Source organism: Dermacentor variabilis, chromosome 2 (genome assembly GCF_050947875.1).
Source record: "Dermacentor variabilis isolate Ectoservices chromosome 2, ASM5094787v1, whole genome shotgun sequence".
Classification (NCBI taxonomy): domain Eukaryota; kingdom Metazoa; phylum Arthropoda; class Arachnida; order Ixodida; family Ixodidae; genus Dermacentor; species Dermacentor variabilis.
Genome location: NC_134569.1, coordinates 222,917,387 through 222,935,129, shown reverse-complemented (window position 1 = coordinate 222,935,129; position 17,743 = coordinate 222,917,387). Strand labels below are relative to the sequence as shown.

The 17,743-nt window shown below is 48.0% G+C and overlaps 1 protein-coding gene across 3 annotated transcripts in view; it reads right to left on the bottom strand.

The window, feature by feature from the left end:
- Positions 1-7,798: 7,798 nt before the first annotated feature.
- LOC142573125 (lipase 3-like) overlaps positions 7,799-17,743 on the bottom strand; it is a 124,813-nt gene continuing 114,868 nt past the window's right edge. For all 3 annotated transcript variants that reach the window (XM_075682651.1, XM_075682649.1, XM_075682650.1), the window contains one exon: positions 7,799-8,604. In XM_075682651.1, coding sequence (XP_075538766.1) covers positions 8,335-8,604 — 270 coding nt within the window. In that variant the 3' untranslated portion in view covers positions 7,799-8,334. The remainder of the gene's footprint in view (positions 8,605-17,743) is intronic.

Here is a 17,743-nt window from a genome sequence, read left to right as displayed (position 1 = left end):
TTTTCTCTGGACTAGGACGGCACCGACGCCTAGGCTATTGGCGTCAGTGTGTATTTCGGTATCGGCGTCCTCGTCGAAGTGCGCAAATACTGGGGGCGACTGCATGTGTCTTTTGAGTTCTTCAAATGCGTCGGCCTGCGGCGTTTCCCACTTGAACTCGACATCACATATAGTTAGACGTGTCAGCGGCTCAGCAATGCGTGAAAAGTCCTTCACAAAGCACCTGTAGTAGGCACACATGCCAAGGAGTCGACGAACTGCCTTCTTGTCGATGGGCTGTGGGAACTTTGAGATGGCAGCAGTCTTCTACGGGTCAGGGCGGACTCCAGACTTGCTGATGACGTGGTCTAAGAACAGAAGCTCATGGTAAGCGAAGCGGCACTTTTCTGGCTTCAGAGTGAGCCCTGATGACTTGATGGCCTCTAGTACTCTCGCAAGCCGCCTAGGGTGATCGTCGAAATTTCAGGCGATGACGGCGACATCATCCATGTAAACAAGACAGGTCTCTCACTTCAATCCTGCTAACACCTTGTCCATGACGCGCTGGAACGTTGCAGGCGCTGAGCATAGTCCGAATGGCAAGACCGTAGAGGTCGTATCATATCATCATATCATATCATATCATATCATATCATATCATGATTCGTAGAGGCCGTCTGGTGTGATGAAGGCGGTCTCTTCGCGATCTCACTCGTCGACTTCTACTTGCCAGTAGCCAGACTTGAGATCCACGAACGAGATGTATTTTGCGTTGCAGAGCCGATCTAATGCGTCGTCTATCCGTGGACTTTGTCGGGACGGCAGTGTAAGGTCGCTCTGATTGTTCGTGTCCTTAAGTGTCACGAATCGGCCACGTGCTTTGTGTATAGAGAGGGGGTTGACTTCCCCCCCTGTCAGCCGGGAAACCGTTTCTGTGTTATGTGGGGTCACGGACCGCGCAGTGTAGGGTGACGCGTCGCGGCAGGCGCAAGGAGGGCGAGTGCCGATTCCGGGAAGTCGGTATTGTGCGCACGGTGTTGGCAGTCCACCGACGGTCAGACGAGTCCACACAGACCAGCCTTGAAAGGGACCGCTGTGCACGGTATTGTGGGTCTGGCGCCCGAGCACCTGACTAAGTGGAGGCGCCGCCGCGGTTAAGAAGGGCTTAGCAACCTTGACCCCGTGCCGCATATACGGAGCAGGGATCTATTCTTCTACGCGTCCGGAACGCAATCGCCCGCCTTGTTGTTGGGTGCGACTGCCGATGTGGTGTCGAAGGCCAGGTTACAGTGCACGCTGTAGGAATGCGGTGCACACGTAAAGAGTGCATTCGGACGACGGCATCTTGGAAACACGCACTCCGAGAACCTTGTCTTGTAGACAACAAGTTTGAAGGACAAGGAGGGCCATCAGTCTCCCACGCGGACAAACTTTGAGTACGGCCGCACTACGTGGTATCGATGCCCCTGCTTCCGAGACAGTTGCGGCCCAGAGACGCCCTTGGGATTCGAGGCGGCCTAGCGATAACTTGTTCGGGCCTGGCGTGTTTTGCTGAGCCCGTCACTAACTACGAAGAAATGAGAGGGTATCGGAGTTTTAGGGAAGAAGGAAAATAGCTTTGTTTTCCAATATGTTTATTTTGAAGAGTAAGCCCATCCCTGTGGGTTGTGGCTTAACAAACGGTTGACTCTGATTGGCAACTGAACCTGTGGGACGGGCCAACGGCCCTACCGCCTTTTTTTTCTTTGTGTAATTGGGCTATAAAAATCGGGACGACATGCTGTCCCTCAGACTTGGCTGAAATCAGGATTGCTGATAGATCAGTGAGCCTCCGTACTATGTACGTTAAAACGAGTCTGGGCTCTAACAGTCATTGAGACAGTCGAAGAGTGAGACTGTTTCTCAATTGTTCAAGTTTATAATGCATTTGTTTTACCTGCCATGTATATAGAAAAGTTTACCTATAAATATTTCTTGTATATCTGATCTCATCGCTTCCTGCCTGCGTTTGATCAACAACTGCCGATCATCGTCCGAGCAGTTTCAAGTTCCAGCGGTGAAGCGAGGACAGAGAACGAACGAAACTTTACTGGCAGCGTGTCGTTATGTCGTCGAGGTAGTTTCTTCGGCGTCTTCGTCGGTGGTGGAGGATCTTCGTCAGTTCGACGAACAGCAACCGCACCTCCATCGGTTGCTGCTTTTAGTTTTCCGGATATGGGCTCGCAGACCGGCCCCGGGCTGGGCCAGTGTATGGTCGGCGCAGAGGCGACAAGTAGCGGCCTGGTGACGGCGAACGGGACGGTCGTCGAGGGCTCCACTGAGTGGTGGCGAGGTAGTCGGCGACATCGCGAGGCCGTTCGCCAATCTGTGGTCGCGGCGCGTTAACGGCGAAGCCTCGCAGTCCCATCTCCCGGTATGGGCATCGGCTGTATACATGGCCGGCTTCTCCGCAGTGATAGCAGAACGGGCGGTGGTCGGGGGCTCGCCAAATGTCTGTCTTCCTCGCGTAGGTGCGCTGGGTGACGGGTGGGCATGCTGGCGGCGGCGGCGGCGGCGGACGACGGAATTACGGCGTTGCAGGGCCCTGGCGTGGTCTCGGAGGGGGACCTTGACGGCTGCGACGGCGGCTTGTCATCGCTTCTGGCTGGGGCTGCGGTAATTGTGGCTGCACCTCAGGAGCTCCAAGCGATCGCTGCACCTCTTCTTTCACGGTGTCGGCGATCGAGGCCACTTAAGGCTGCGACTAAGGCAAGACCTTGCGTAGTTCTTCGCACACAATGGCCCTGATGGTCTCGCGCAGATCGCCCGTGGCCAGTGATTGAATTACTGCGTACTTGGTACAGTTCATGCGGCGGTTGAAATGCCAGTTCCGCATTTCGAGTGTCTTCTCGATGCTGGTGGCCTCGCGAAGGAACTCTCCCACGGTCTTCGGTGGGCTTTATATGATTGCGCCGAAAAGTTCTTCCTTCACACCACGCATAAGAAGGCGGACTCTCTTCTGCTCGGGCATATCCGCGTCGGTGTGGCGGAACAGACGGCTCATTTCTTCCGTAAAGATGGCCACGTTCTCATTAGGTAGCTGCACTCGGACGTCCAGCATGGCTTCGGCCCTTTCCTTGCGCACGACGCTCGTAGAGGTGCGCAGGACACCAGTTCTCAAACCACGCCCTGGCGCCGTCATCTAAGGCAAGGTATACATGCCGCAGCTTGTCGTTGGAGTCCCAGTTGTTGAAAGTCGCGATTCGTTCGTAGGTCTCCAGCCAGGATTCCGGGTCTTCAGTAGCTGCTCTATGGAAGGTCGGTGGGTCCCGAGGCTGCTGCAGCATAACGGGGGACGCTGGGGAAGTCATTGGGGTTGTCTTGGCCACGATCTTCTTTGTCGTCTCAGGTAGAAGTCCGTGCTCTGGGGCCGTTCTTGCAGCCTGCGGCTAGCACGCTGGTCTTGGGCGATGCTAGTTTTGTCCTCGAGCTTCGCGCTGGGATCACGGCTTTGCGGGAGCGTTCGGTACATGAACGCACAAGCATCTCCACGTGTAGATGTCACGTGGTAGTGATGGTGAAGGAAGCAGCCAAACTGGGAAAGATGAAACTAGCGTTTTATTGGGCGAACTTGTGCCCTCGAAAACAGGCTACAGTCAAAGAACGGCGACAGCGGCGAACACAGTCGGTGATCGTCGAAAATATGATCAGTGGGTCAAGCGCGTCGGCTTTTATACATGAGTCGTCGAATGTCTCAGAGTAATCGCTGGGACCCGCGTGCCTTCCACAAAGTTCTACATTAGTCGCGTCGCGCACACATGTGATCAGATTACACAAGGTTCGGTCACAGACAGCGGATGGAAGCATCGTTAGCATTCTAGAAACTTTCGATACATGTAGGCGCGTCCGGCGCTATGCGATAACATTGTTAGGCGGTGAAACGTGTCGCCCTATAAAGACAAACAAGTACACGTGTCAATATTCACTTTCTCCTCGCTCTTTATTTCTTCCCATACAACGCCAACGGTATTTTCTGCCTAAATCTCTCTCAAAATCTGTAGACAATCGTCGCCTGAGCGTTCCCCTTTTAGAATATCCTACAACGTCTTGCGTTCTACGTTGTTATACGCTCCTGTAATGTCTAAAAAGTCCTCCTATGATAATCTCCTTTCTACTCTGGTTATTTCAAGGCACAAGAAATTTATCATCCCAGACGCCTACCTATACCGAAGCCATTCTGAAGTTCTCCCAAATGCCATTACTCTCTGCCCGTGCTTGCAGCTTTAATTTGATTACATGTCCTCCCTGCCTTTCTATGCATCCTTTTGTCTTGATTACATGCATTTCTAACTTGTGTATTACTGATCTAATGGTCAACGGTCTATATAAATTAATCCTATCTTTCTCCCCCTTACCTGTATAAATTAAGTTAATTCTACGTTCTCGCCAACTGTCCGGTATTCGACTATCTTTTAAAGTTTTTTTTTCGACTCTTTTCAACAAAGCTTCCTTCCTATTAATCTTAGCTCATTAATCAGCCTAACAAAAACCTCGTGTTGCGTTTTGCCAGTGCGCTTAGTAATTTTCTATTCGACTTTCTTCGAACTGAAATTTGTCAGCACCAGCTCCTTTTCCATCTGATCCTTTTTCATGCTACATTATTCCTCAAATTATACTTCGTCATTGCCTTGGAAAAATGCAGCTGTTATTTTTCGGATGTAGTTTAGTGCCGCGTTTCCAGTTCGTTTCCATCTTTGCAAAGGATATATTTTGTATTGTGCCAGACTTCCAGTTTATGTGGTTCCAAAATATTCCTGATGCGGCCTTCTTTTTCTGAGATATTTGTGGCAACCAAAGTTCACTTTCGCCTTTTATCTTTCCTTGCACCAGTATTTGAACCATAAGTTTTTTTTCTCCCGGTCTGTTTCCAATTTTCTGGCTACTTCATCATGCGGCAACTGCTCGTTCTTTACCTACCTGTGCTCTCGGGAGGCTTTTTGTCGTTCCGCGATCGATTCTCGTATCTCCGTGTTCCACCAGCTTTTCGATTTCTTCTTCCCTTTCCGACGAGCGCGTTGCTTGTCTTTCCGTATGTCTGTCGCTATTAAATTTAGAAACTCACTCTTCTCCCACTCTTTGCTTGGCCATTTGCCAGATTCTTCCTCGAATCTTGTGACTATATTTATTTGTTCAGCGTTCAAATTTGCACCGGGCATTTTACGCTCCTTGTTCTCTTTCCCAACTACATATCCCTTTTTGAAAATGGTGCGTTTATGGTCATTCCCTACTCTGCTATACCCTTCCTCGTCAATAACCATTTCTCTCAGCTTATTCTGAATTCCTTCTCTCATCAGACAGTAATCAAGGGTCGGTTGCCGATTCTCCACCTCCCTTCCGCGCACGCGTCCGCGGCGATGCGTGGAGGCGAGCGCCACCTGGTGGTGTTGCAAGGAACTTAGCGGCGCACGCGGGGTGCGCCTACCGCTGTGAATGGTTGAGCTTTTGACCAGGGACACGATAAATGCACTGGGGCTGCGGGGAGGGGGGGGGGGGAGTTAGTGGTATACCACTTCACTGTAAGAAATACTCACTGTTTATTGGCGCCTCTTCAGTGCTCTTACTAGCTCCCTTTTCCCCAGAACCTGGTCTTGGTGAAGTATCCTACAGCCTTCCGTTCCACGGAAACTACATCATCGCCCGACGCGACGGTACCAAGCCTGACCGTTTCAGGCCAGACAAACACACATTTCTGACCTACTAACCCTACTCCCAGAAAGGGGTTGGTGACCCAGGCTTAATGTAATCTCGGCAAAAAATTTTCTGGCATTTTCCCGGCGGTCTTATGGATACTAGTTCTCGATATCGGACATAAAGTCCTAGCTCTCGCAAGGTAAACGGTGGCAGCCATTGGCTTCGATTGTCGTCGCTTCCAGCGAATAGGGGGACGGAGTTGTAGGTACTGTTTCGCTTTCAAACAATCCCGGCGCAGAATCCTAATGAACGCCAAGTGTTGTTGGAAATCATAGTGCGGCGAATGAACGCAAAGGAAGGCGAAGATAGCGGCACACCCGTTCGGTTTGCGTGGATGAGACCGCGACGTCAGCCATGTTTGTGCGCTGTCACGCTACTCACCGATAAAGCCTGCAGAAGGACTGGGAACAAAGCATGGCACCAAGCGAACATGACTTCCAACAGTCATTATTGGAGAGCAATTGTAATTATGTTCACTTGCGACTGCGTCTTCAAGGGCACCACGAAACACAGGGACAAGTGAAAAAGAAGGCATGCTCTTACTACCAATTGAATTTATGACATCAAAACAGCAAGTTATATACCCCACCACCATCCCTCCTGCAACCCCCGCGTGCGCTCACACCGCCTATAACCAGATATTAGCTGCTAGGACAGATGTTTACCAACTTGCCAATTTTGCAATGCTACTAACATTAGCGACACCACGTTGTACATAATCGCACAAGAAACATTCAATCCATTTAGAGAACGTGGGAACCGATATTGTGCTTCGGAGTTTAAAGAGCAGTATACTATAGAACTATGATATATGATGTTAGAGTTGAAAGCGAAGAACAAACAGAAAATTTGCAACGTGGGCAAGGTTTTATTGCATGAAGTATGTGCAATCGCCATGCACATCAAATGCAAGTTACAGAACGTGCGAAGCCATACGACGCAGAAACGTCACCGCAATGCATATAATGTAAAGTCCAGGTAATAAATAAGGGAGGCGCATTTTCACTGTGCGCAAACAATGGCATGCACATCTTATTCAACCGCTAATACTCATTCATTCTAATGCACAGCAGCACACGCAAAATACATCAGACGGGTTTTGCGCGAAACACCCTTTGCTTTAAAAGCCACAACTTTACGAAGCTGCCCAAAAGCCCAAAGTAGTCCTCTGCAGCCCAAATTGTTCGTGATTCTCGGAAGGAGCAAAGCAGGTTACCAGAGAGTCCACACTGTACCTTGCGTCACTACGATTGCGTATACCATCTGCCATTCTTGTGCATTAACTTTCACCCGACACTGATACCGTTGTTTCAGCGCTGGAGGACAGCAATTAACAAGAATAAAAATTGCATGAAGAAGGCTGCACGTGTTGAAGGTATTGCTGCGAAGCATAAGTTTCCCTAGATCTAGTGACTTCAGGCCTTATTTAGCGACCAACGAGAAATTTATGCAAATTGGAAAAAAAATGCACTCGGACGAGAAGGAAATACAAAACTCAGAGACACGAGAAACCACGGCTGCGAAATCGCAATGACCGGTACGTGGAACTACTGACGTGACGGCGTGTTTCGAGTTCAGCCAGCGCTAATTAGCTTTGTATTAGCCTTCTAAGCATAACATATATGACCATATTGCATCGCAATGACCGCATCTTGCCAAGTGAACGACAATGTGTGGATGTCCTGGGCTCGTAAACTTCGCACAACTACTGCGCTATTGCCGTTTGCACCTCTAGAATTGTGCTGTCGATTTAGCCGCCCTTTGAGCAAAATATTAATACGTAACCGGCAAAAACAACCTCCGCTGCAGTACCAAACAAAGCAGCGCTGGCAAACATCGGCATAAGCGAGCATATATCCAAGCACGGCAAGGCTGTCGTGGCGCTGCGCGTCTCCACGAAAATTTACCCGAAACCGCCCCCAGGCAGAGCGACTACGGGCAGAGTCCCATTCTAGGAACTAAGGGGCCACGAGATTCTGTGAGTTTTCGCATGAAGCAACACATAAAAGTGGCCTCGTAGCAGCGTGCTGCGCTACAAATGACAAACAAGAGCGTAAGTGTGGTGGTTGTACGCCAGCACGCCGCGGCATGCAATAAAACATTTATTGCACATATTTTACATTACTGTCGTGAAATGGCCCACTGTTTTCACACTGCTATATTCTATAAAGTGATCCGCCGCCAACCTGTCTTACACTTCGAATAACATTCCATGTTAAAGATAGCTGTTTTTTTGTCCTAACTTCTTTTGCATATAAAGTAAAGTAAAAACATGTGATGTCTTCTGTGAATATTACTTCAACCGGCAGGCTGTGTTGTTATCAAAACTTGCACTGCGACATCATTTAAAATTTAGTGAAGCAATTTCATTATTGAAATATTTTAACAGGCGGTTAGAAATAAATTTAAACAATTAATTTTCAGTTATTTCCATTAAAGAATGAAATCATCGCAGGAACCATACTGACAAACTGAAGAGCTGTATCCGACAGCAATGCACGGAAATAAAGGGAATTTCTGTAACCGAGTTATAACTGACTTCGGAGGTTACCAGCACTGCTTGAAGGTGACTTCCAGGGTTGAACGACGCCTCGCCGCTTTTTTGGCTCGCGTACTACTAGTAGCTCAAGCAGCGGGGCAAAGTTCACCCTTGCCATCGTAGCGTGCGAGGAAACCTAGCAGTTCTTTGTGAAGGTATATTCCGTTGGTGGTCGACACGAGGAAGTGAACGTGCGTGTAGAAGGGGTCGTCGATGTAGTAGCTCTTCTTCACATGTCGCTGCAGCGACGCCAGCAGTTCGCGCACGTCTTCCGGGGGAACAAACTCGTCGCCAGCGCTCCAGAAGATGCCCAGGTCGGTCTGAACGTTAGACAGCTCGTACTCCGGAACACTCCGCTGGAAGCGAACGAAAAATTATCACAAGACAGAAAAACGTTAAACATATATTTAAGGCGAAAACCTTACACGGCTCATGGGTTCAATAATGCGATGTACGGTGTTATGGCACAGAAATTCATAGGGACTCGAGTCCTCGCCCCTTGGTGTCAATTAAGGCAAATTTAAATAATAACAACAATCTTTGGTGGGAGTCGAACCCAGGACCTTTGGTTAGAATTGAGCCCAGTCCTTTGGTGACTAATAGGGCGAAGTGGGACATCAATTTTCTTATGACATAAAATGAAGCCAAGGCGAAGAAGCGTCCGCATGACTTGTGGTGTTAATCATGGCACAGCTAATTAAAATAGAGTTAGTTCTGGCACTCGAACCCACGAAATTTGGTGGAGAGTCGAACCTTCGAAATTTGGTAGGAGAATCCCCTTGGAGATAACGGCGAACCGGCCTCTCAAAGTTGGATTCCGATCAAGGACGTTAGAGAAAACAAGTAACCTCCTTGATTCCGATTTACGTCGTGAAGGTCGAGAGCCTAACCCACTACATTTGGTGTCAATTAAGGCGAAGTGAATTCAGGCACAGTTAATTAAGACAGAGTTAAATAAGGCACTCGACCCCACGACCTTTGGTGGGAGCCGAACACACTTGTAGATGTCGGTGAACCGGCGCCAAGTTCGATTCCAATTGACACCGTGAAGGTCGAGAGTCTAACCCGCGACGTTTGGTGCGAGTCGAACGGACAATCTTTGGTGTTAATTAAGGCGAAGGTAACTGAGGGGCTTGAACCCACGACACAGCAAGGAGACATGCACGAGAAGGCAATATCTCCAAGTTGGATTCCAATTGACGTCGTCAAGGTCGAGAGTCGAACCCACTACATGTGGTGTTATTTAGGGCGAACTGAAATAAGGCTCCGGACAAGCCGCCATTGGAACATGAACCTGGCAACGTTTAACGCTACAACGTCATCTAGTGAGGCTAGCCTAGCACTGCTATTGGAGGAACTAGAGGGCAGTAAATGGGCTATAATAGGGCTCAGTGAAGTTAGAAGGCCAAAAGAAGCATATACAGTGCTAAAAAGCGGGCACGTCCTATGCTACCGGGGCTTAGCGGAGAGACGAGAACTAGGAGTCGGATTCCTGGTTAATAAGAATATAGCTGGTAACATACAGGAATTCAATAACATTAACGAGAGGGTGGCAGGTCTTCTTGTGAAACTCAATAACAGGTAGAAAATGAAGGTTGTACAGGTCTACGCCCCTACATCCAGTCACAATGACCAGGAAGTCGAAAGCCTCTATGAAGACGTGGAATCGGCGATGGGTAAAGTCAAAGCAAAATACGCTATACTGATGGGCGACTTCAACGCCAAGGTAGGCAAGAAGCAGGCTGGAGACAAGGCAGTGGGGGAATATGGCATAGGCACTAGGAATAGCAGGGGAGAGTTATTAGTAGAGTTTGCGGAACAGAATAATATGCGGATAATTAATACCTTATTCCGCAAGCGGGATAGCCGAAACTCAACGTGGAGGAGCCCGAACGGCGAGACTAGAAATGAAATAGACTTCATACTCTGCGCTAACCCTGGCATCATACTAGATGTGGACGTGCTCAGCAAGGTGCGCTGCAGTGATCATAGGATGGTAAGAACTCGAATTAGCCCCGACCTGAGGAAGGAACGGAAGAAACTGGTACATAAGAAGCCGATCAATGAGTTAGCGGTAAGAGGGAACATAGAGGAATTCCAGATCAAGCTACAGAACAGGTATTCGGCTTTAACTTAGGAAGAGGACCTTAGTGTCGAAGCAATGAACGACAATCTTGTGGGCATCATTAAGCAGTGCGCAATAGAAGTCGGTGGTAACTCCATTAGACAGGATACCAGTAAGCTATCGCAAGAGACGAAAGATCTGATCAACAAACGCCAATGTATGAAAGCCTCTAACCCTACAGCTAGAATTGAACTGGCATAACTTTCGAAGTTAATCAACGAGTGTAAGACAGCTGACATAAGGAACTATAATAGGGATAGAATTGAACATGCTCTCAGGAACGGAGGAAGCCTAAAAGCAGTGAAGAAGAAACTAGGAATTGGCGAGAATCAGATGTATGCGTTAGGAGACAAAGCCGGCAATATCATTACTGATATGGATGAGATAGTTGAAGTGGCTGAGGAGTTCTATAGAGATTTATACAGTACCATTGGCACCCACGACGATAATGGAAGAGAGAATAATCTAGAGAAATTCGAAATCCCACAGGTAACGTCGGAAGAATTAAAGAAAGCCTTGCGAGCTATGCAAAGGGGGAAGGCAGCTGGGAAGGATCAGGTAACAGCAGATTCGTTTAAGGATGGTGCGCAAATTGTTCTGGAGAAACTGGCCACCCTGTATACGCAATGCCTCATGATCTCGAGCGTACCGGAATCTTCGAAAAACGCTAACATAATCCTAATCCATAAGAAAGCGGACTCCAACGACTTCAAAAATTATAGACCGATCAGCTTATTGTCAGTTGCCTACAAACTCTTTACTAAGGTAATCGCAAACAGAATCAGGAACACCTTAGACTTCCGTCAACCAAAGGACCAGGCAGCATTCCGTAAAGGCTAATCAACAATATACCATATTCACACTATTCACGCATTCTCAGATCATGAACAGCAGGTTGCCATTATCCCTCAAAAGAAAAGTTTATAACAGCTGTGTCTTAGCAGTACTCACGTACGGGGCAGAAACCTGGAGGCTTACGAAAAAGGTTCTACTTAAATTGAGGACGACGCAACGAGCTATGGAAAGAAGAATGATAGGTGTAACGTTAAGGGATAAGAAAAGAGCTGATTGGGTGAGGGAACAAACGCGAGTTAATGATATCTTAGTTGAAATCAAGAAAAAGGAATGGGCATAGGCAGGACACGTAATGAGGAGGGAAGATAACCGATGGTCATTAAGAGTTACGGAATGGATTCCAAGGGAAGGGAAGCGTAGCAGAGGGCAAAGTTAGGTGGGCGGATGAGATTAAGAAGTTTGCAGGGACAACATGGCACAATTAGTACAAGACAGGGGTAGTTGGAGAGGTATGGGAGAGGCCTTTGCCCTGCAGTTGGCGTAACCAGGCTGATGATGATGATGATGATGAAGATGATGATAATTAAACAAGGCACTCGAACTTTCGACCTTTGGTAGGAGTCGCACCCCCTCCCCTTGGTGTTAATGAAGGCGAACTTACTTAAGGCACATTTGATTAAGGTACAGTTAATTAAGGCACTCGAAAGCCACGACCTTTGGTGGGAGAAAGCAATAGGAAGTAATACATTCGAATGAAAATTTCAAGTAATGTACTGAATGTCTCGTGATCACGCAGTCTTTTGCCTTCATCATCTCTAGCGTATGCTGAAGTGACAGTCAACTTTTCCCTCCTCGTTCTACTGTACGATGTACCATGAAGCCTACATAGTGCTAGGTACTACGAAATTTGAAACGCGCGGCACGACAACGTCAGATTTAAATATTTATGCATAACTGTATCTCAAAGCACGTAAGGCATTGTGCGCAGAACTTCGGTCACTTATACATGTAGCCTCTGTTCACAGGTAGCGGCCGTCCTGTCTTATGTTCGCAGGTGTGCTTTTTGCTCCTAAAAACAGTTTCTATGCTCCGATCGCCGTTTTCGTGTTTGTTTTGCAATAATAATCGCGCAGTGCCTGCACTTGCGAGACCTTCTGCCGTGACTTGTGCGCGTTCCGGCACCTCACCGAACGTTCGTTGCGCTGTTTGTATGAGTGGTCATTGCAATACACATACTGTGAAGCCGGTAGACAATGCCACTAATGTGGCGCAGGGAATCCCACACCGAAGGATTCACACTATTTCAACCGTCTCGTCAGGCAAGGCCATGCTAGTTAGCGCGTTGTGGATTACGTGATCCAAGTTCCACCAACATCAAGCAAGGTAGAGTTGCGTGCCTGTTTGGCACCTTTCGCGCCACCAGTCGTCGAGAGCTGTCACTTCGAACATGGAAAACACCACTTAGCAGCGGCACTGCCTACGCTGGAATGGTTTCAGCATTTATGTCAGTGCTGAGAGCACAAACATGTGTTGAACAGCCCTTTTCCTTGTATTCACTTATGTCATAGTGAGTGTTGCCTTAGAGCTCACTGTACTTTAGAGACAGGTTTGTCTTTGTTGTTGTGCAGCGTCAAACTGAAGATATCTGTTCGTTGTGTTTCCATCAGGGGCAAGCATATAAATGTTCAAATGTGTATGCAAAAAAAACTGCAACAATAACATAACAAACTGTCACGTTTTTTGAGTTAACACTGATATCATCATAGCAACCACGCTTTAATGCGAATGGCATTCTTGGCCTACTTCAGTAGTTTTGGGTGAGTGAGTGAGTGAGTGAGTGAGTGAGTGAGTGAGTGAGTGAGTGAGTGAGTGAGTGAGTGAGTGAGTGAGTGAGTGAGTGAGTGAGTGAGTGAGTGAGTGAGTGAGTCTGTATGTCTGTCCTCTTATGCCAGCCCAGCGACCCAAGTTGTCTACCTGCTTGAGCCACTAGGTACGTGCTCCTGGTCGTGATGTGTCGTGGTCGTTCCATTTAGGTGATTCAAGCTTCGTGATATCATACCCTCGTCATGCCTTCTTCATCACGCCTTCTGTCCCGACAGAGCGGTCCAAGTTGTCTAACAGCTTCGGCCACTAGGTACAAGTTCGTGGTCGTGATGCCTTCATGATCGTTGCATCGCCGTCATTGTAGCTTTGTGCCACGGCGGCCGCATTTCGATGGGGGCGAAATGCGAAAACGCCCGTGTGCTTAGATTTAGGTGCACGTTAAAGAACCCCAGGTGGTCAAAATTTCCGGAGTCCTCCACTACGGCGTGCCTCATAATCAGAAGGTGGTTTTGGCACGTAAAACCCCAAATATTATTATTGTAGCTTTGTCACCTACACTCGTCATATGCAGTCGTTGTTACGCATTGTGATCATACAGTCGTCATGCATTCGTTGTCATACCGAGATAGTGGTGCCGTCGTGGTCGTTCAATCGATGTCTTTCTGGCTGCGTGATCTGACTGTCATGACGCAGCCGTTGTCACTTCTACTCCGACCCAGTGGTCCAAATTGTCCAATAGTTTGGGTGACTACGTGTGTGTTCGGGGTCATGATGCTGTAGTCGTCATTCTAGCTTTGTCATGCCGTCGTCATAACGACATCGTCATCACACAGTCGTCATCACGTTGTCGTTTTATCATTGTCATCACGTAAGTAACGCCATCCAACTGCCGTCATCCAGACATCGTCATACCACTTTCTCCGTTTCATCGACGTGAATTTTTCTTCGCCATCCCTAAACCGTGATTATACTACCATTGCCATGCCTCAAAATCATAGAGTCGCTGTTATGCTTCCGTTGTCAGACCATCGTCGTAATGCGTCGTGGTCGGCCATCATTTTCACTCCAGCTTCGTCCTCTGACTCTCGTCGTGCCATCGTCTTCATACAACCATCGTCATACAAGTTTCGTGATACAGTCATCTACACGCTATTGTCCTTATACACTCATTAACATTCCATTGTCCTCATGCCATTGTCATGCTATCGTCGTCACTGCAGCGCCCACGTACAGTCGTCGTCATGCATTCGTTGTCATACCGTCGTCGGGGTGCCGTCGCGGTCGTTTCATCGTGATCATTGTAACTTCGACGTGCAATTCTCGTCACACAAATGTCGTTATGTCATCGAAGTCACGTTGCCGTTTCACCATTGTCGTCACTTCAGAATCATAATTTCACACTCGTCATGCCGTCGTCATCACACCACCTGCGTCGATCCATCGACGTAATTCCTTCGTCTTCATTCTGTCGCAATAACGCTGCCGTCATTCAATCGTGATTATGCCGTCATTCTCATGTCATCGTCGTCATTTCGTCGTCGTCACGCAGAGGTTAATTCGCTGTCATACGTCGCCGTCATGCCGTCTTGATCGTGAGAATGTCGTCATTCCCCCTTCTTCATCCGGTTGTCGTCATACCATCGTAGTCATACAGTCATCATCTCGTTGCCCTTATGTTATCGTAGTCACGTTGTCGCTATACCATCACCATAATTTAAATAACGACATCACATTGTCGTCATGCCATTCTGGTTATACGTCTTTGTCGTTCAATCGATATCATTCATTTTTCGCATTTACATTGTTAATGCATCGGCATTAACAATGTATCATTAATGTTAACAACAGTTCTTATGCCTCCATGCTCATGTGCCACCTTGGAAAGCGAGTGTCATAGCAAAGTGGAAGGATATCGGAGTACGTGGCGTGAAGCCACAGCAACGAAAGTCTCATAATTACCACTACCTGTGTTAAATAAACATGACTTCAGGAATACTATCTGTCGCCCCATTCCTTGATTGCTATTCGCATTACCATCGACAGTCATCGTAAGATAAGTTCTGCCTTATTTTTTTTATTTATTTTACGTCTGTTTACGGTGTTTCCATTTCTTTTCAAAATAAAATAAAGTAAGCCGAATACAACAGATAGGTATAACCGACAAAAACATAAGCCCGAAGTGTAGTCACGTTTGTCTCTGATCAGGTGAAGAAACCATTGCTGCAGAAACACTTATCTGTAAAGAACATGTGATGCATTACAATTTCGTAAAGCACTGCCTTCAAGGAAACGAATTTCACGTTTGTAATCAACAAATGTTATCTCAGTCTCATCATATTCGTGGCAACGAAGATTAAAGCACTGACATTTTTTACAGTGAAGCTGTCTGTCTACCCTCCAGCAAAATCGTGGCGGCGAACATAAACTGCCTCGCAGCAAAGCCAACTTTCTCTTGAATGCTCTGTTGCTCTCAATCTAATGTAGCTATCTCGGAAAAAAATCTAACTGAAATTGGGCGTAGGATGACTATCATTACGCCGTAATTTACTTGTCATAATTAGTCAGTTTACAGTGAAGTTGTAAACGTCACAGGATTCCCGTCTTCTTTCGATACATGGGCATCTACGGAGGGAGTATGGTTACAGAAAACGGCTGTAACTCTTGTCTTATCGAAACTATCCCGAAACAAATTATATGAAAATTAGCCGGTAAGACGACTCTAACGTTATGCCGAGCTTCATTTAGTTTTCGCAGATTACGAAGTTCACAGTGAAGTTGTAAATATTGTACAATTCCGGTATGCTTACGGTTTCTACGGGAGGGAAACGGACAGCTCCTTGTTTGTCCTCTAAAATAACGCTTTACTCATTCCAAGTTTCAATCAGCTAATTAATTAGGAAATGTGCGCAATCGCAACAAGCGTATTTTGTTTCGTGCACTCCTTTGGACTGCACTCCGAGGCGGTCAACGCATATTGACGCCTGTACTTGTTTATCTTTCTCAGGTGACCGCTCTCCTCCGTTTAACAAATGTTACTGCTCAGCGCAGGATGCGCCTGCATCTATCAGCAGTATCTCGAACATCATCGATGGTTCTGTCCGTTCTCTCTTGTCAGCGAACCTTGTGTAATCTTGTTGTATGAGCAACGCGAATTGCGTAGTGCTTTCTGGAATGGGTGTAAACAACTTTATTGAAAATCCGGCAAAGTTTAACGACCCAGGCTCAGGTCTCCTACGAGGGGACTTCGGGGTCTTGCCTCGTCGTCGCCGCCTCTCGGGCCTGCTGAGCTGCCCACTCTTGTGTCTTGAGGTTGCAGCTGCGCAGAGCGGCGGCCCACTTCGACACCAGAGCTTCCGGAAGAACTGCCATTTTAGTTGGTTGCTATAACAGGACACTCCCACAAAATGTGCGAGAGCGTAGCTCTAATTGCCTGACATTATTTGCAAAGAGCAGTCGGGTATTGCGCGGGAAAAATGTGTCGCAATAGCATCGGACTGGGGACTTTCTGGAAGACACGCGGGCACCAGCGATTATTCTGGAACCTTCGATGACTGATGTATCAAAGCCAACGCACTTGCCCCGCAGACGAGATTTCGACGATCGCGACTATGTTCGCCGCTATCGTTGTGCTTTGAGTGTAACTTGCGTTTGCAGGCACAGGTTCGCCCAACAAAAAGGGAATTTCGCCATTCATAGTTTTTCGACTGTTTTCTTCATCATCATCACAATGTGACGTCAGGCGGGGGCGCTTTTGCATCCATGTACAGGACGCCTCCGTCAACCCCACACACCAAAAACAACACCAGCGTCGCCCCCGGCCATTGAGCAAGCCGCAGGCTGCAAACCCTGCATGCGCCCGGAGCATGGACTTCTACCTGAGCTGACCGAAAGGATCGTGGCCAATTAAACAACCAGAATGACAGCCACACTGTCGCCCATCGTGCTGCAACAGCGCAGGGAGCCATCGACCTTCCGCGGATTATCGTTTGAAGACCCAGAAAACTGGCTGGAAACGTATGAAAGGGTCGCTACATTTAATAACTGAAACAGCAAAGACAAGGTGCGCCATGTCTTCTTCTCAATGGAAACCGCGCCAGGACGTGGTCCGAGAATCGAGAAACCACTTTAACAAGCTTAAGAACGTGGGATGTATTTCGCCACGACTCCCTACAGACATTCACGAGCGTCGGGTGCAAAGAGCGAGCGCAAGTTCTTCTGGAAACCCGAGGGCAACTGCCCAATGAGACCATCGCCATCTTCAAGAAGAGATGACCCGTCTCTTCCGACACGCGGACCAGGAAATGTCCGAGAAAAAAAATGCGCTTCGCGATACGGGGCGTAAAGCAAAAACTTTTTGCCGGACTTCTCAACAACACCCCGAAGACCGTAGCTGAGTTTTTCACAAACGCAACGACCATTGAGAAGACGCTGAAAACGCGCACCCGCCAATACAACCGTCAGGTGTTTTCACCGAAAAGTGAAATTCAAGCACTAGGCTCCGACGTGCTCCAAGAGACCATCAGAACCGTCGTACGCAAAGGACTGAGCAGGATATTCTCTTCGACGCCACATCAAGTAGCAATCATAGTTGACATTGTCCGAGAGGAGGTTCAGCAGTCGCTTGGACTGCCCGAATCACCGCGGCCTCAGCCGGAAGTGCCTACCTACGCCCTCGTAGCCCACCGTCACGCTCTCCCTCCGCGCCCTCGCTAGGGACCAGTAACGCCGCAGTTGCGTCGTCCACCTCCGCA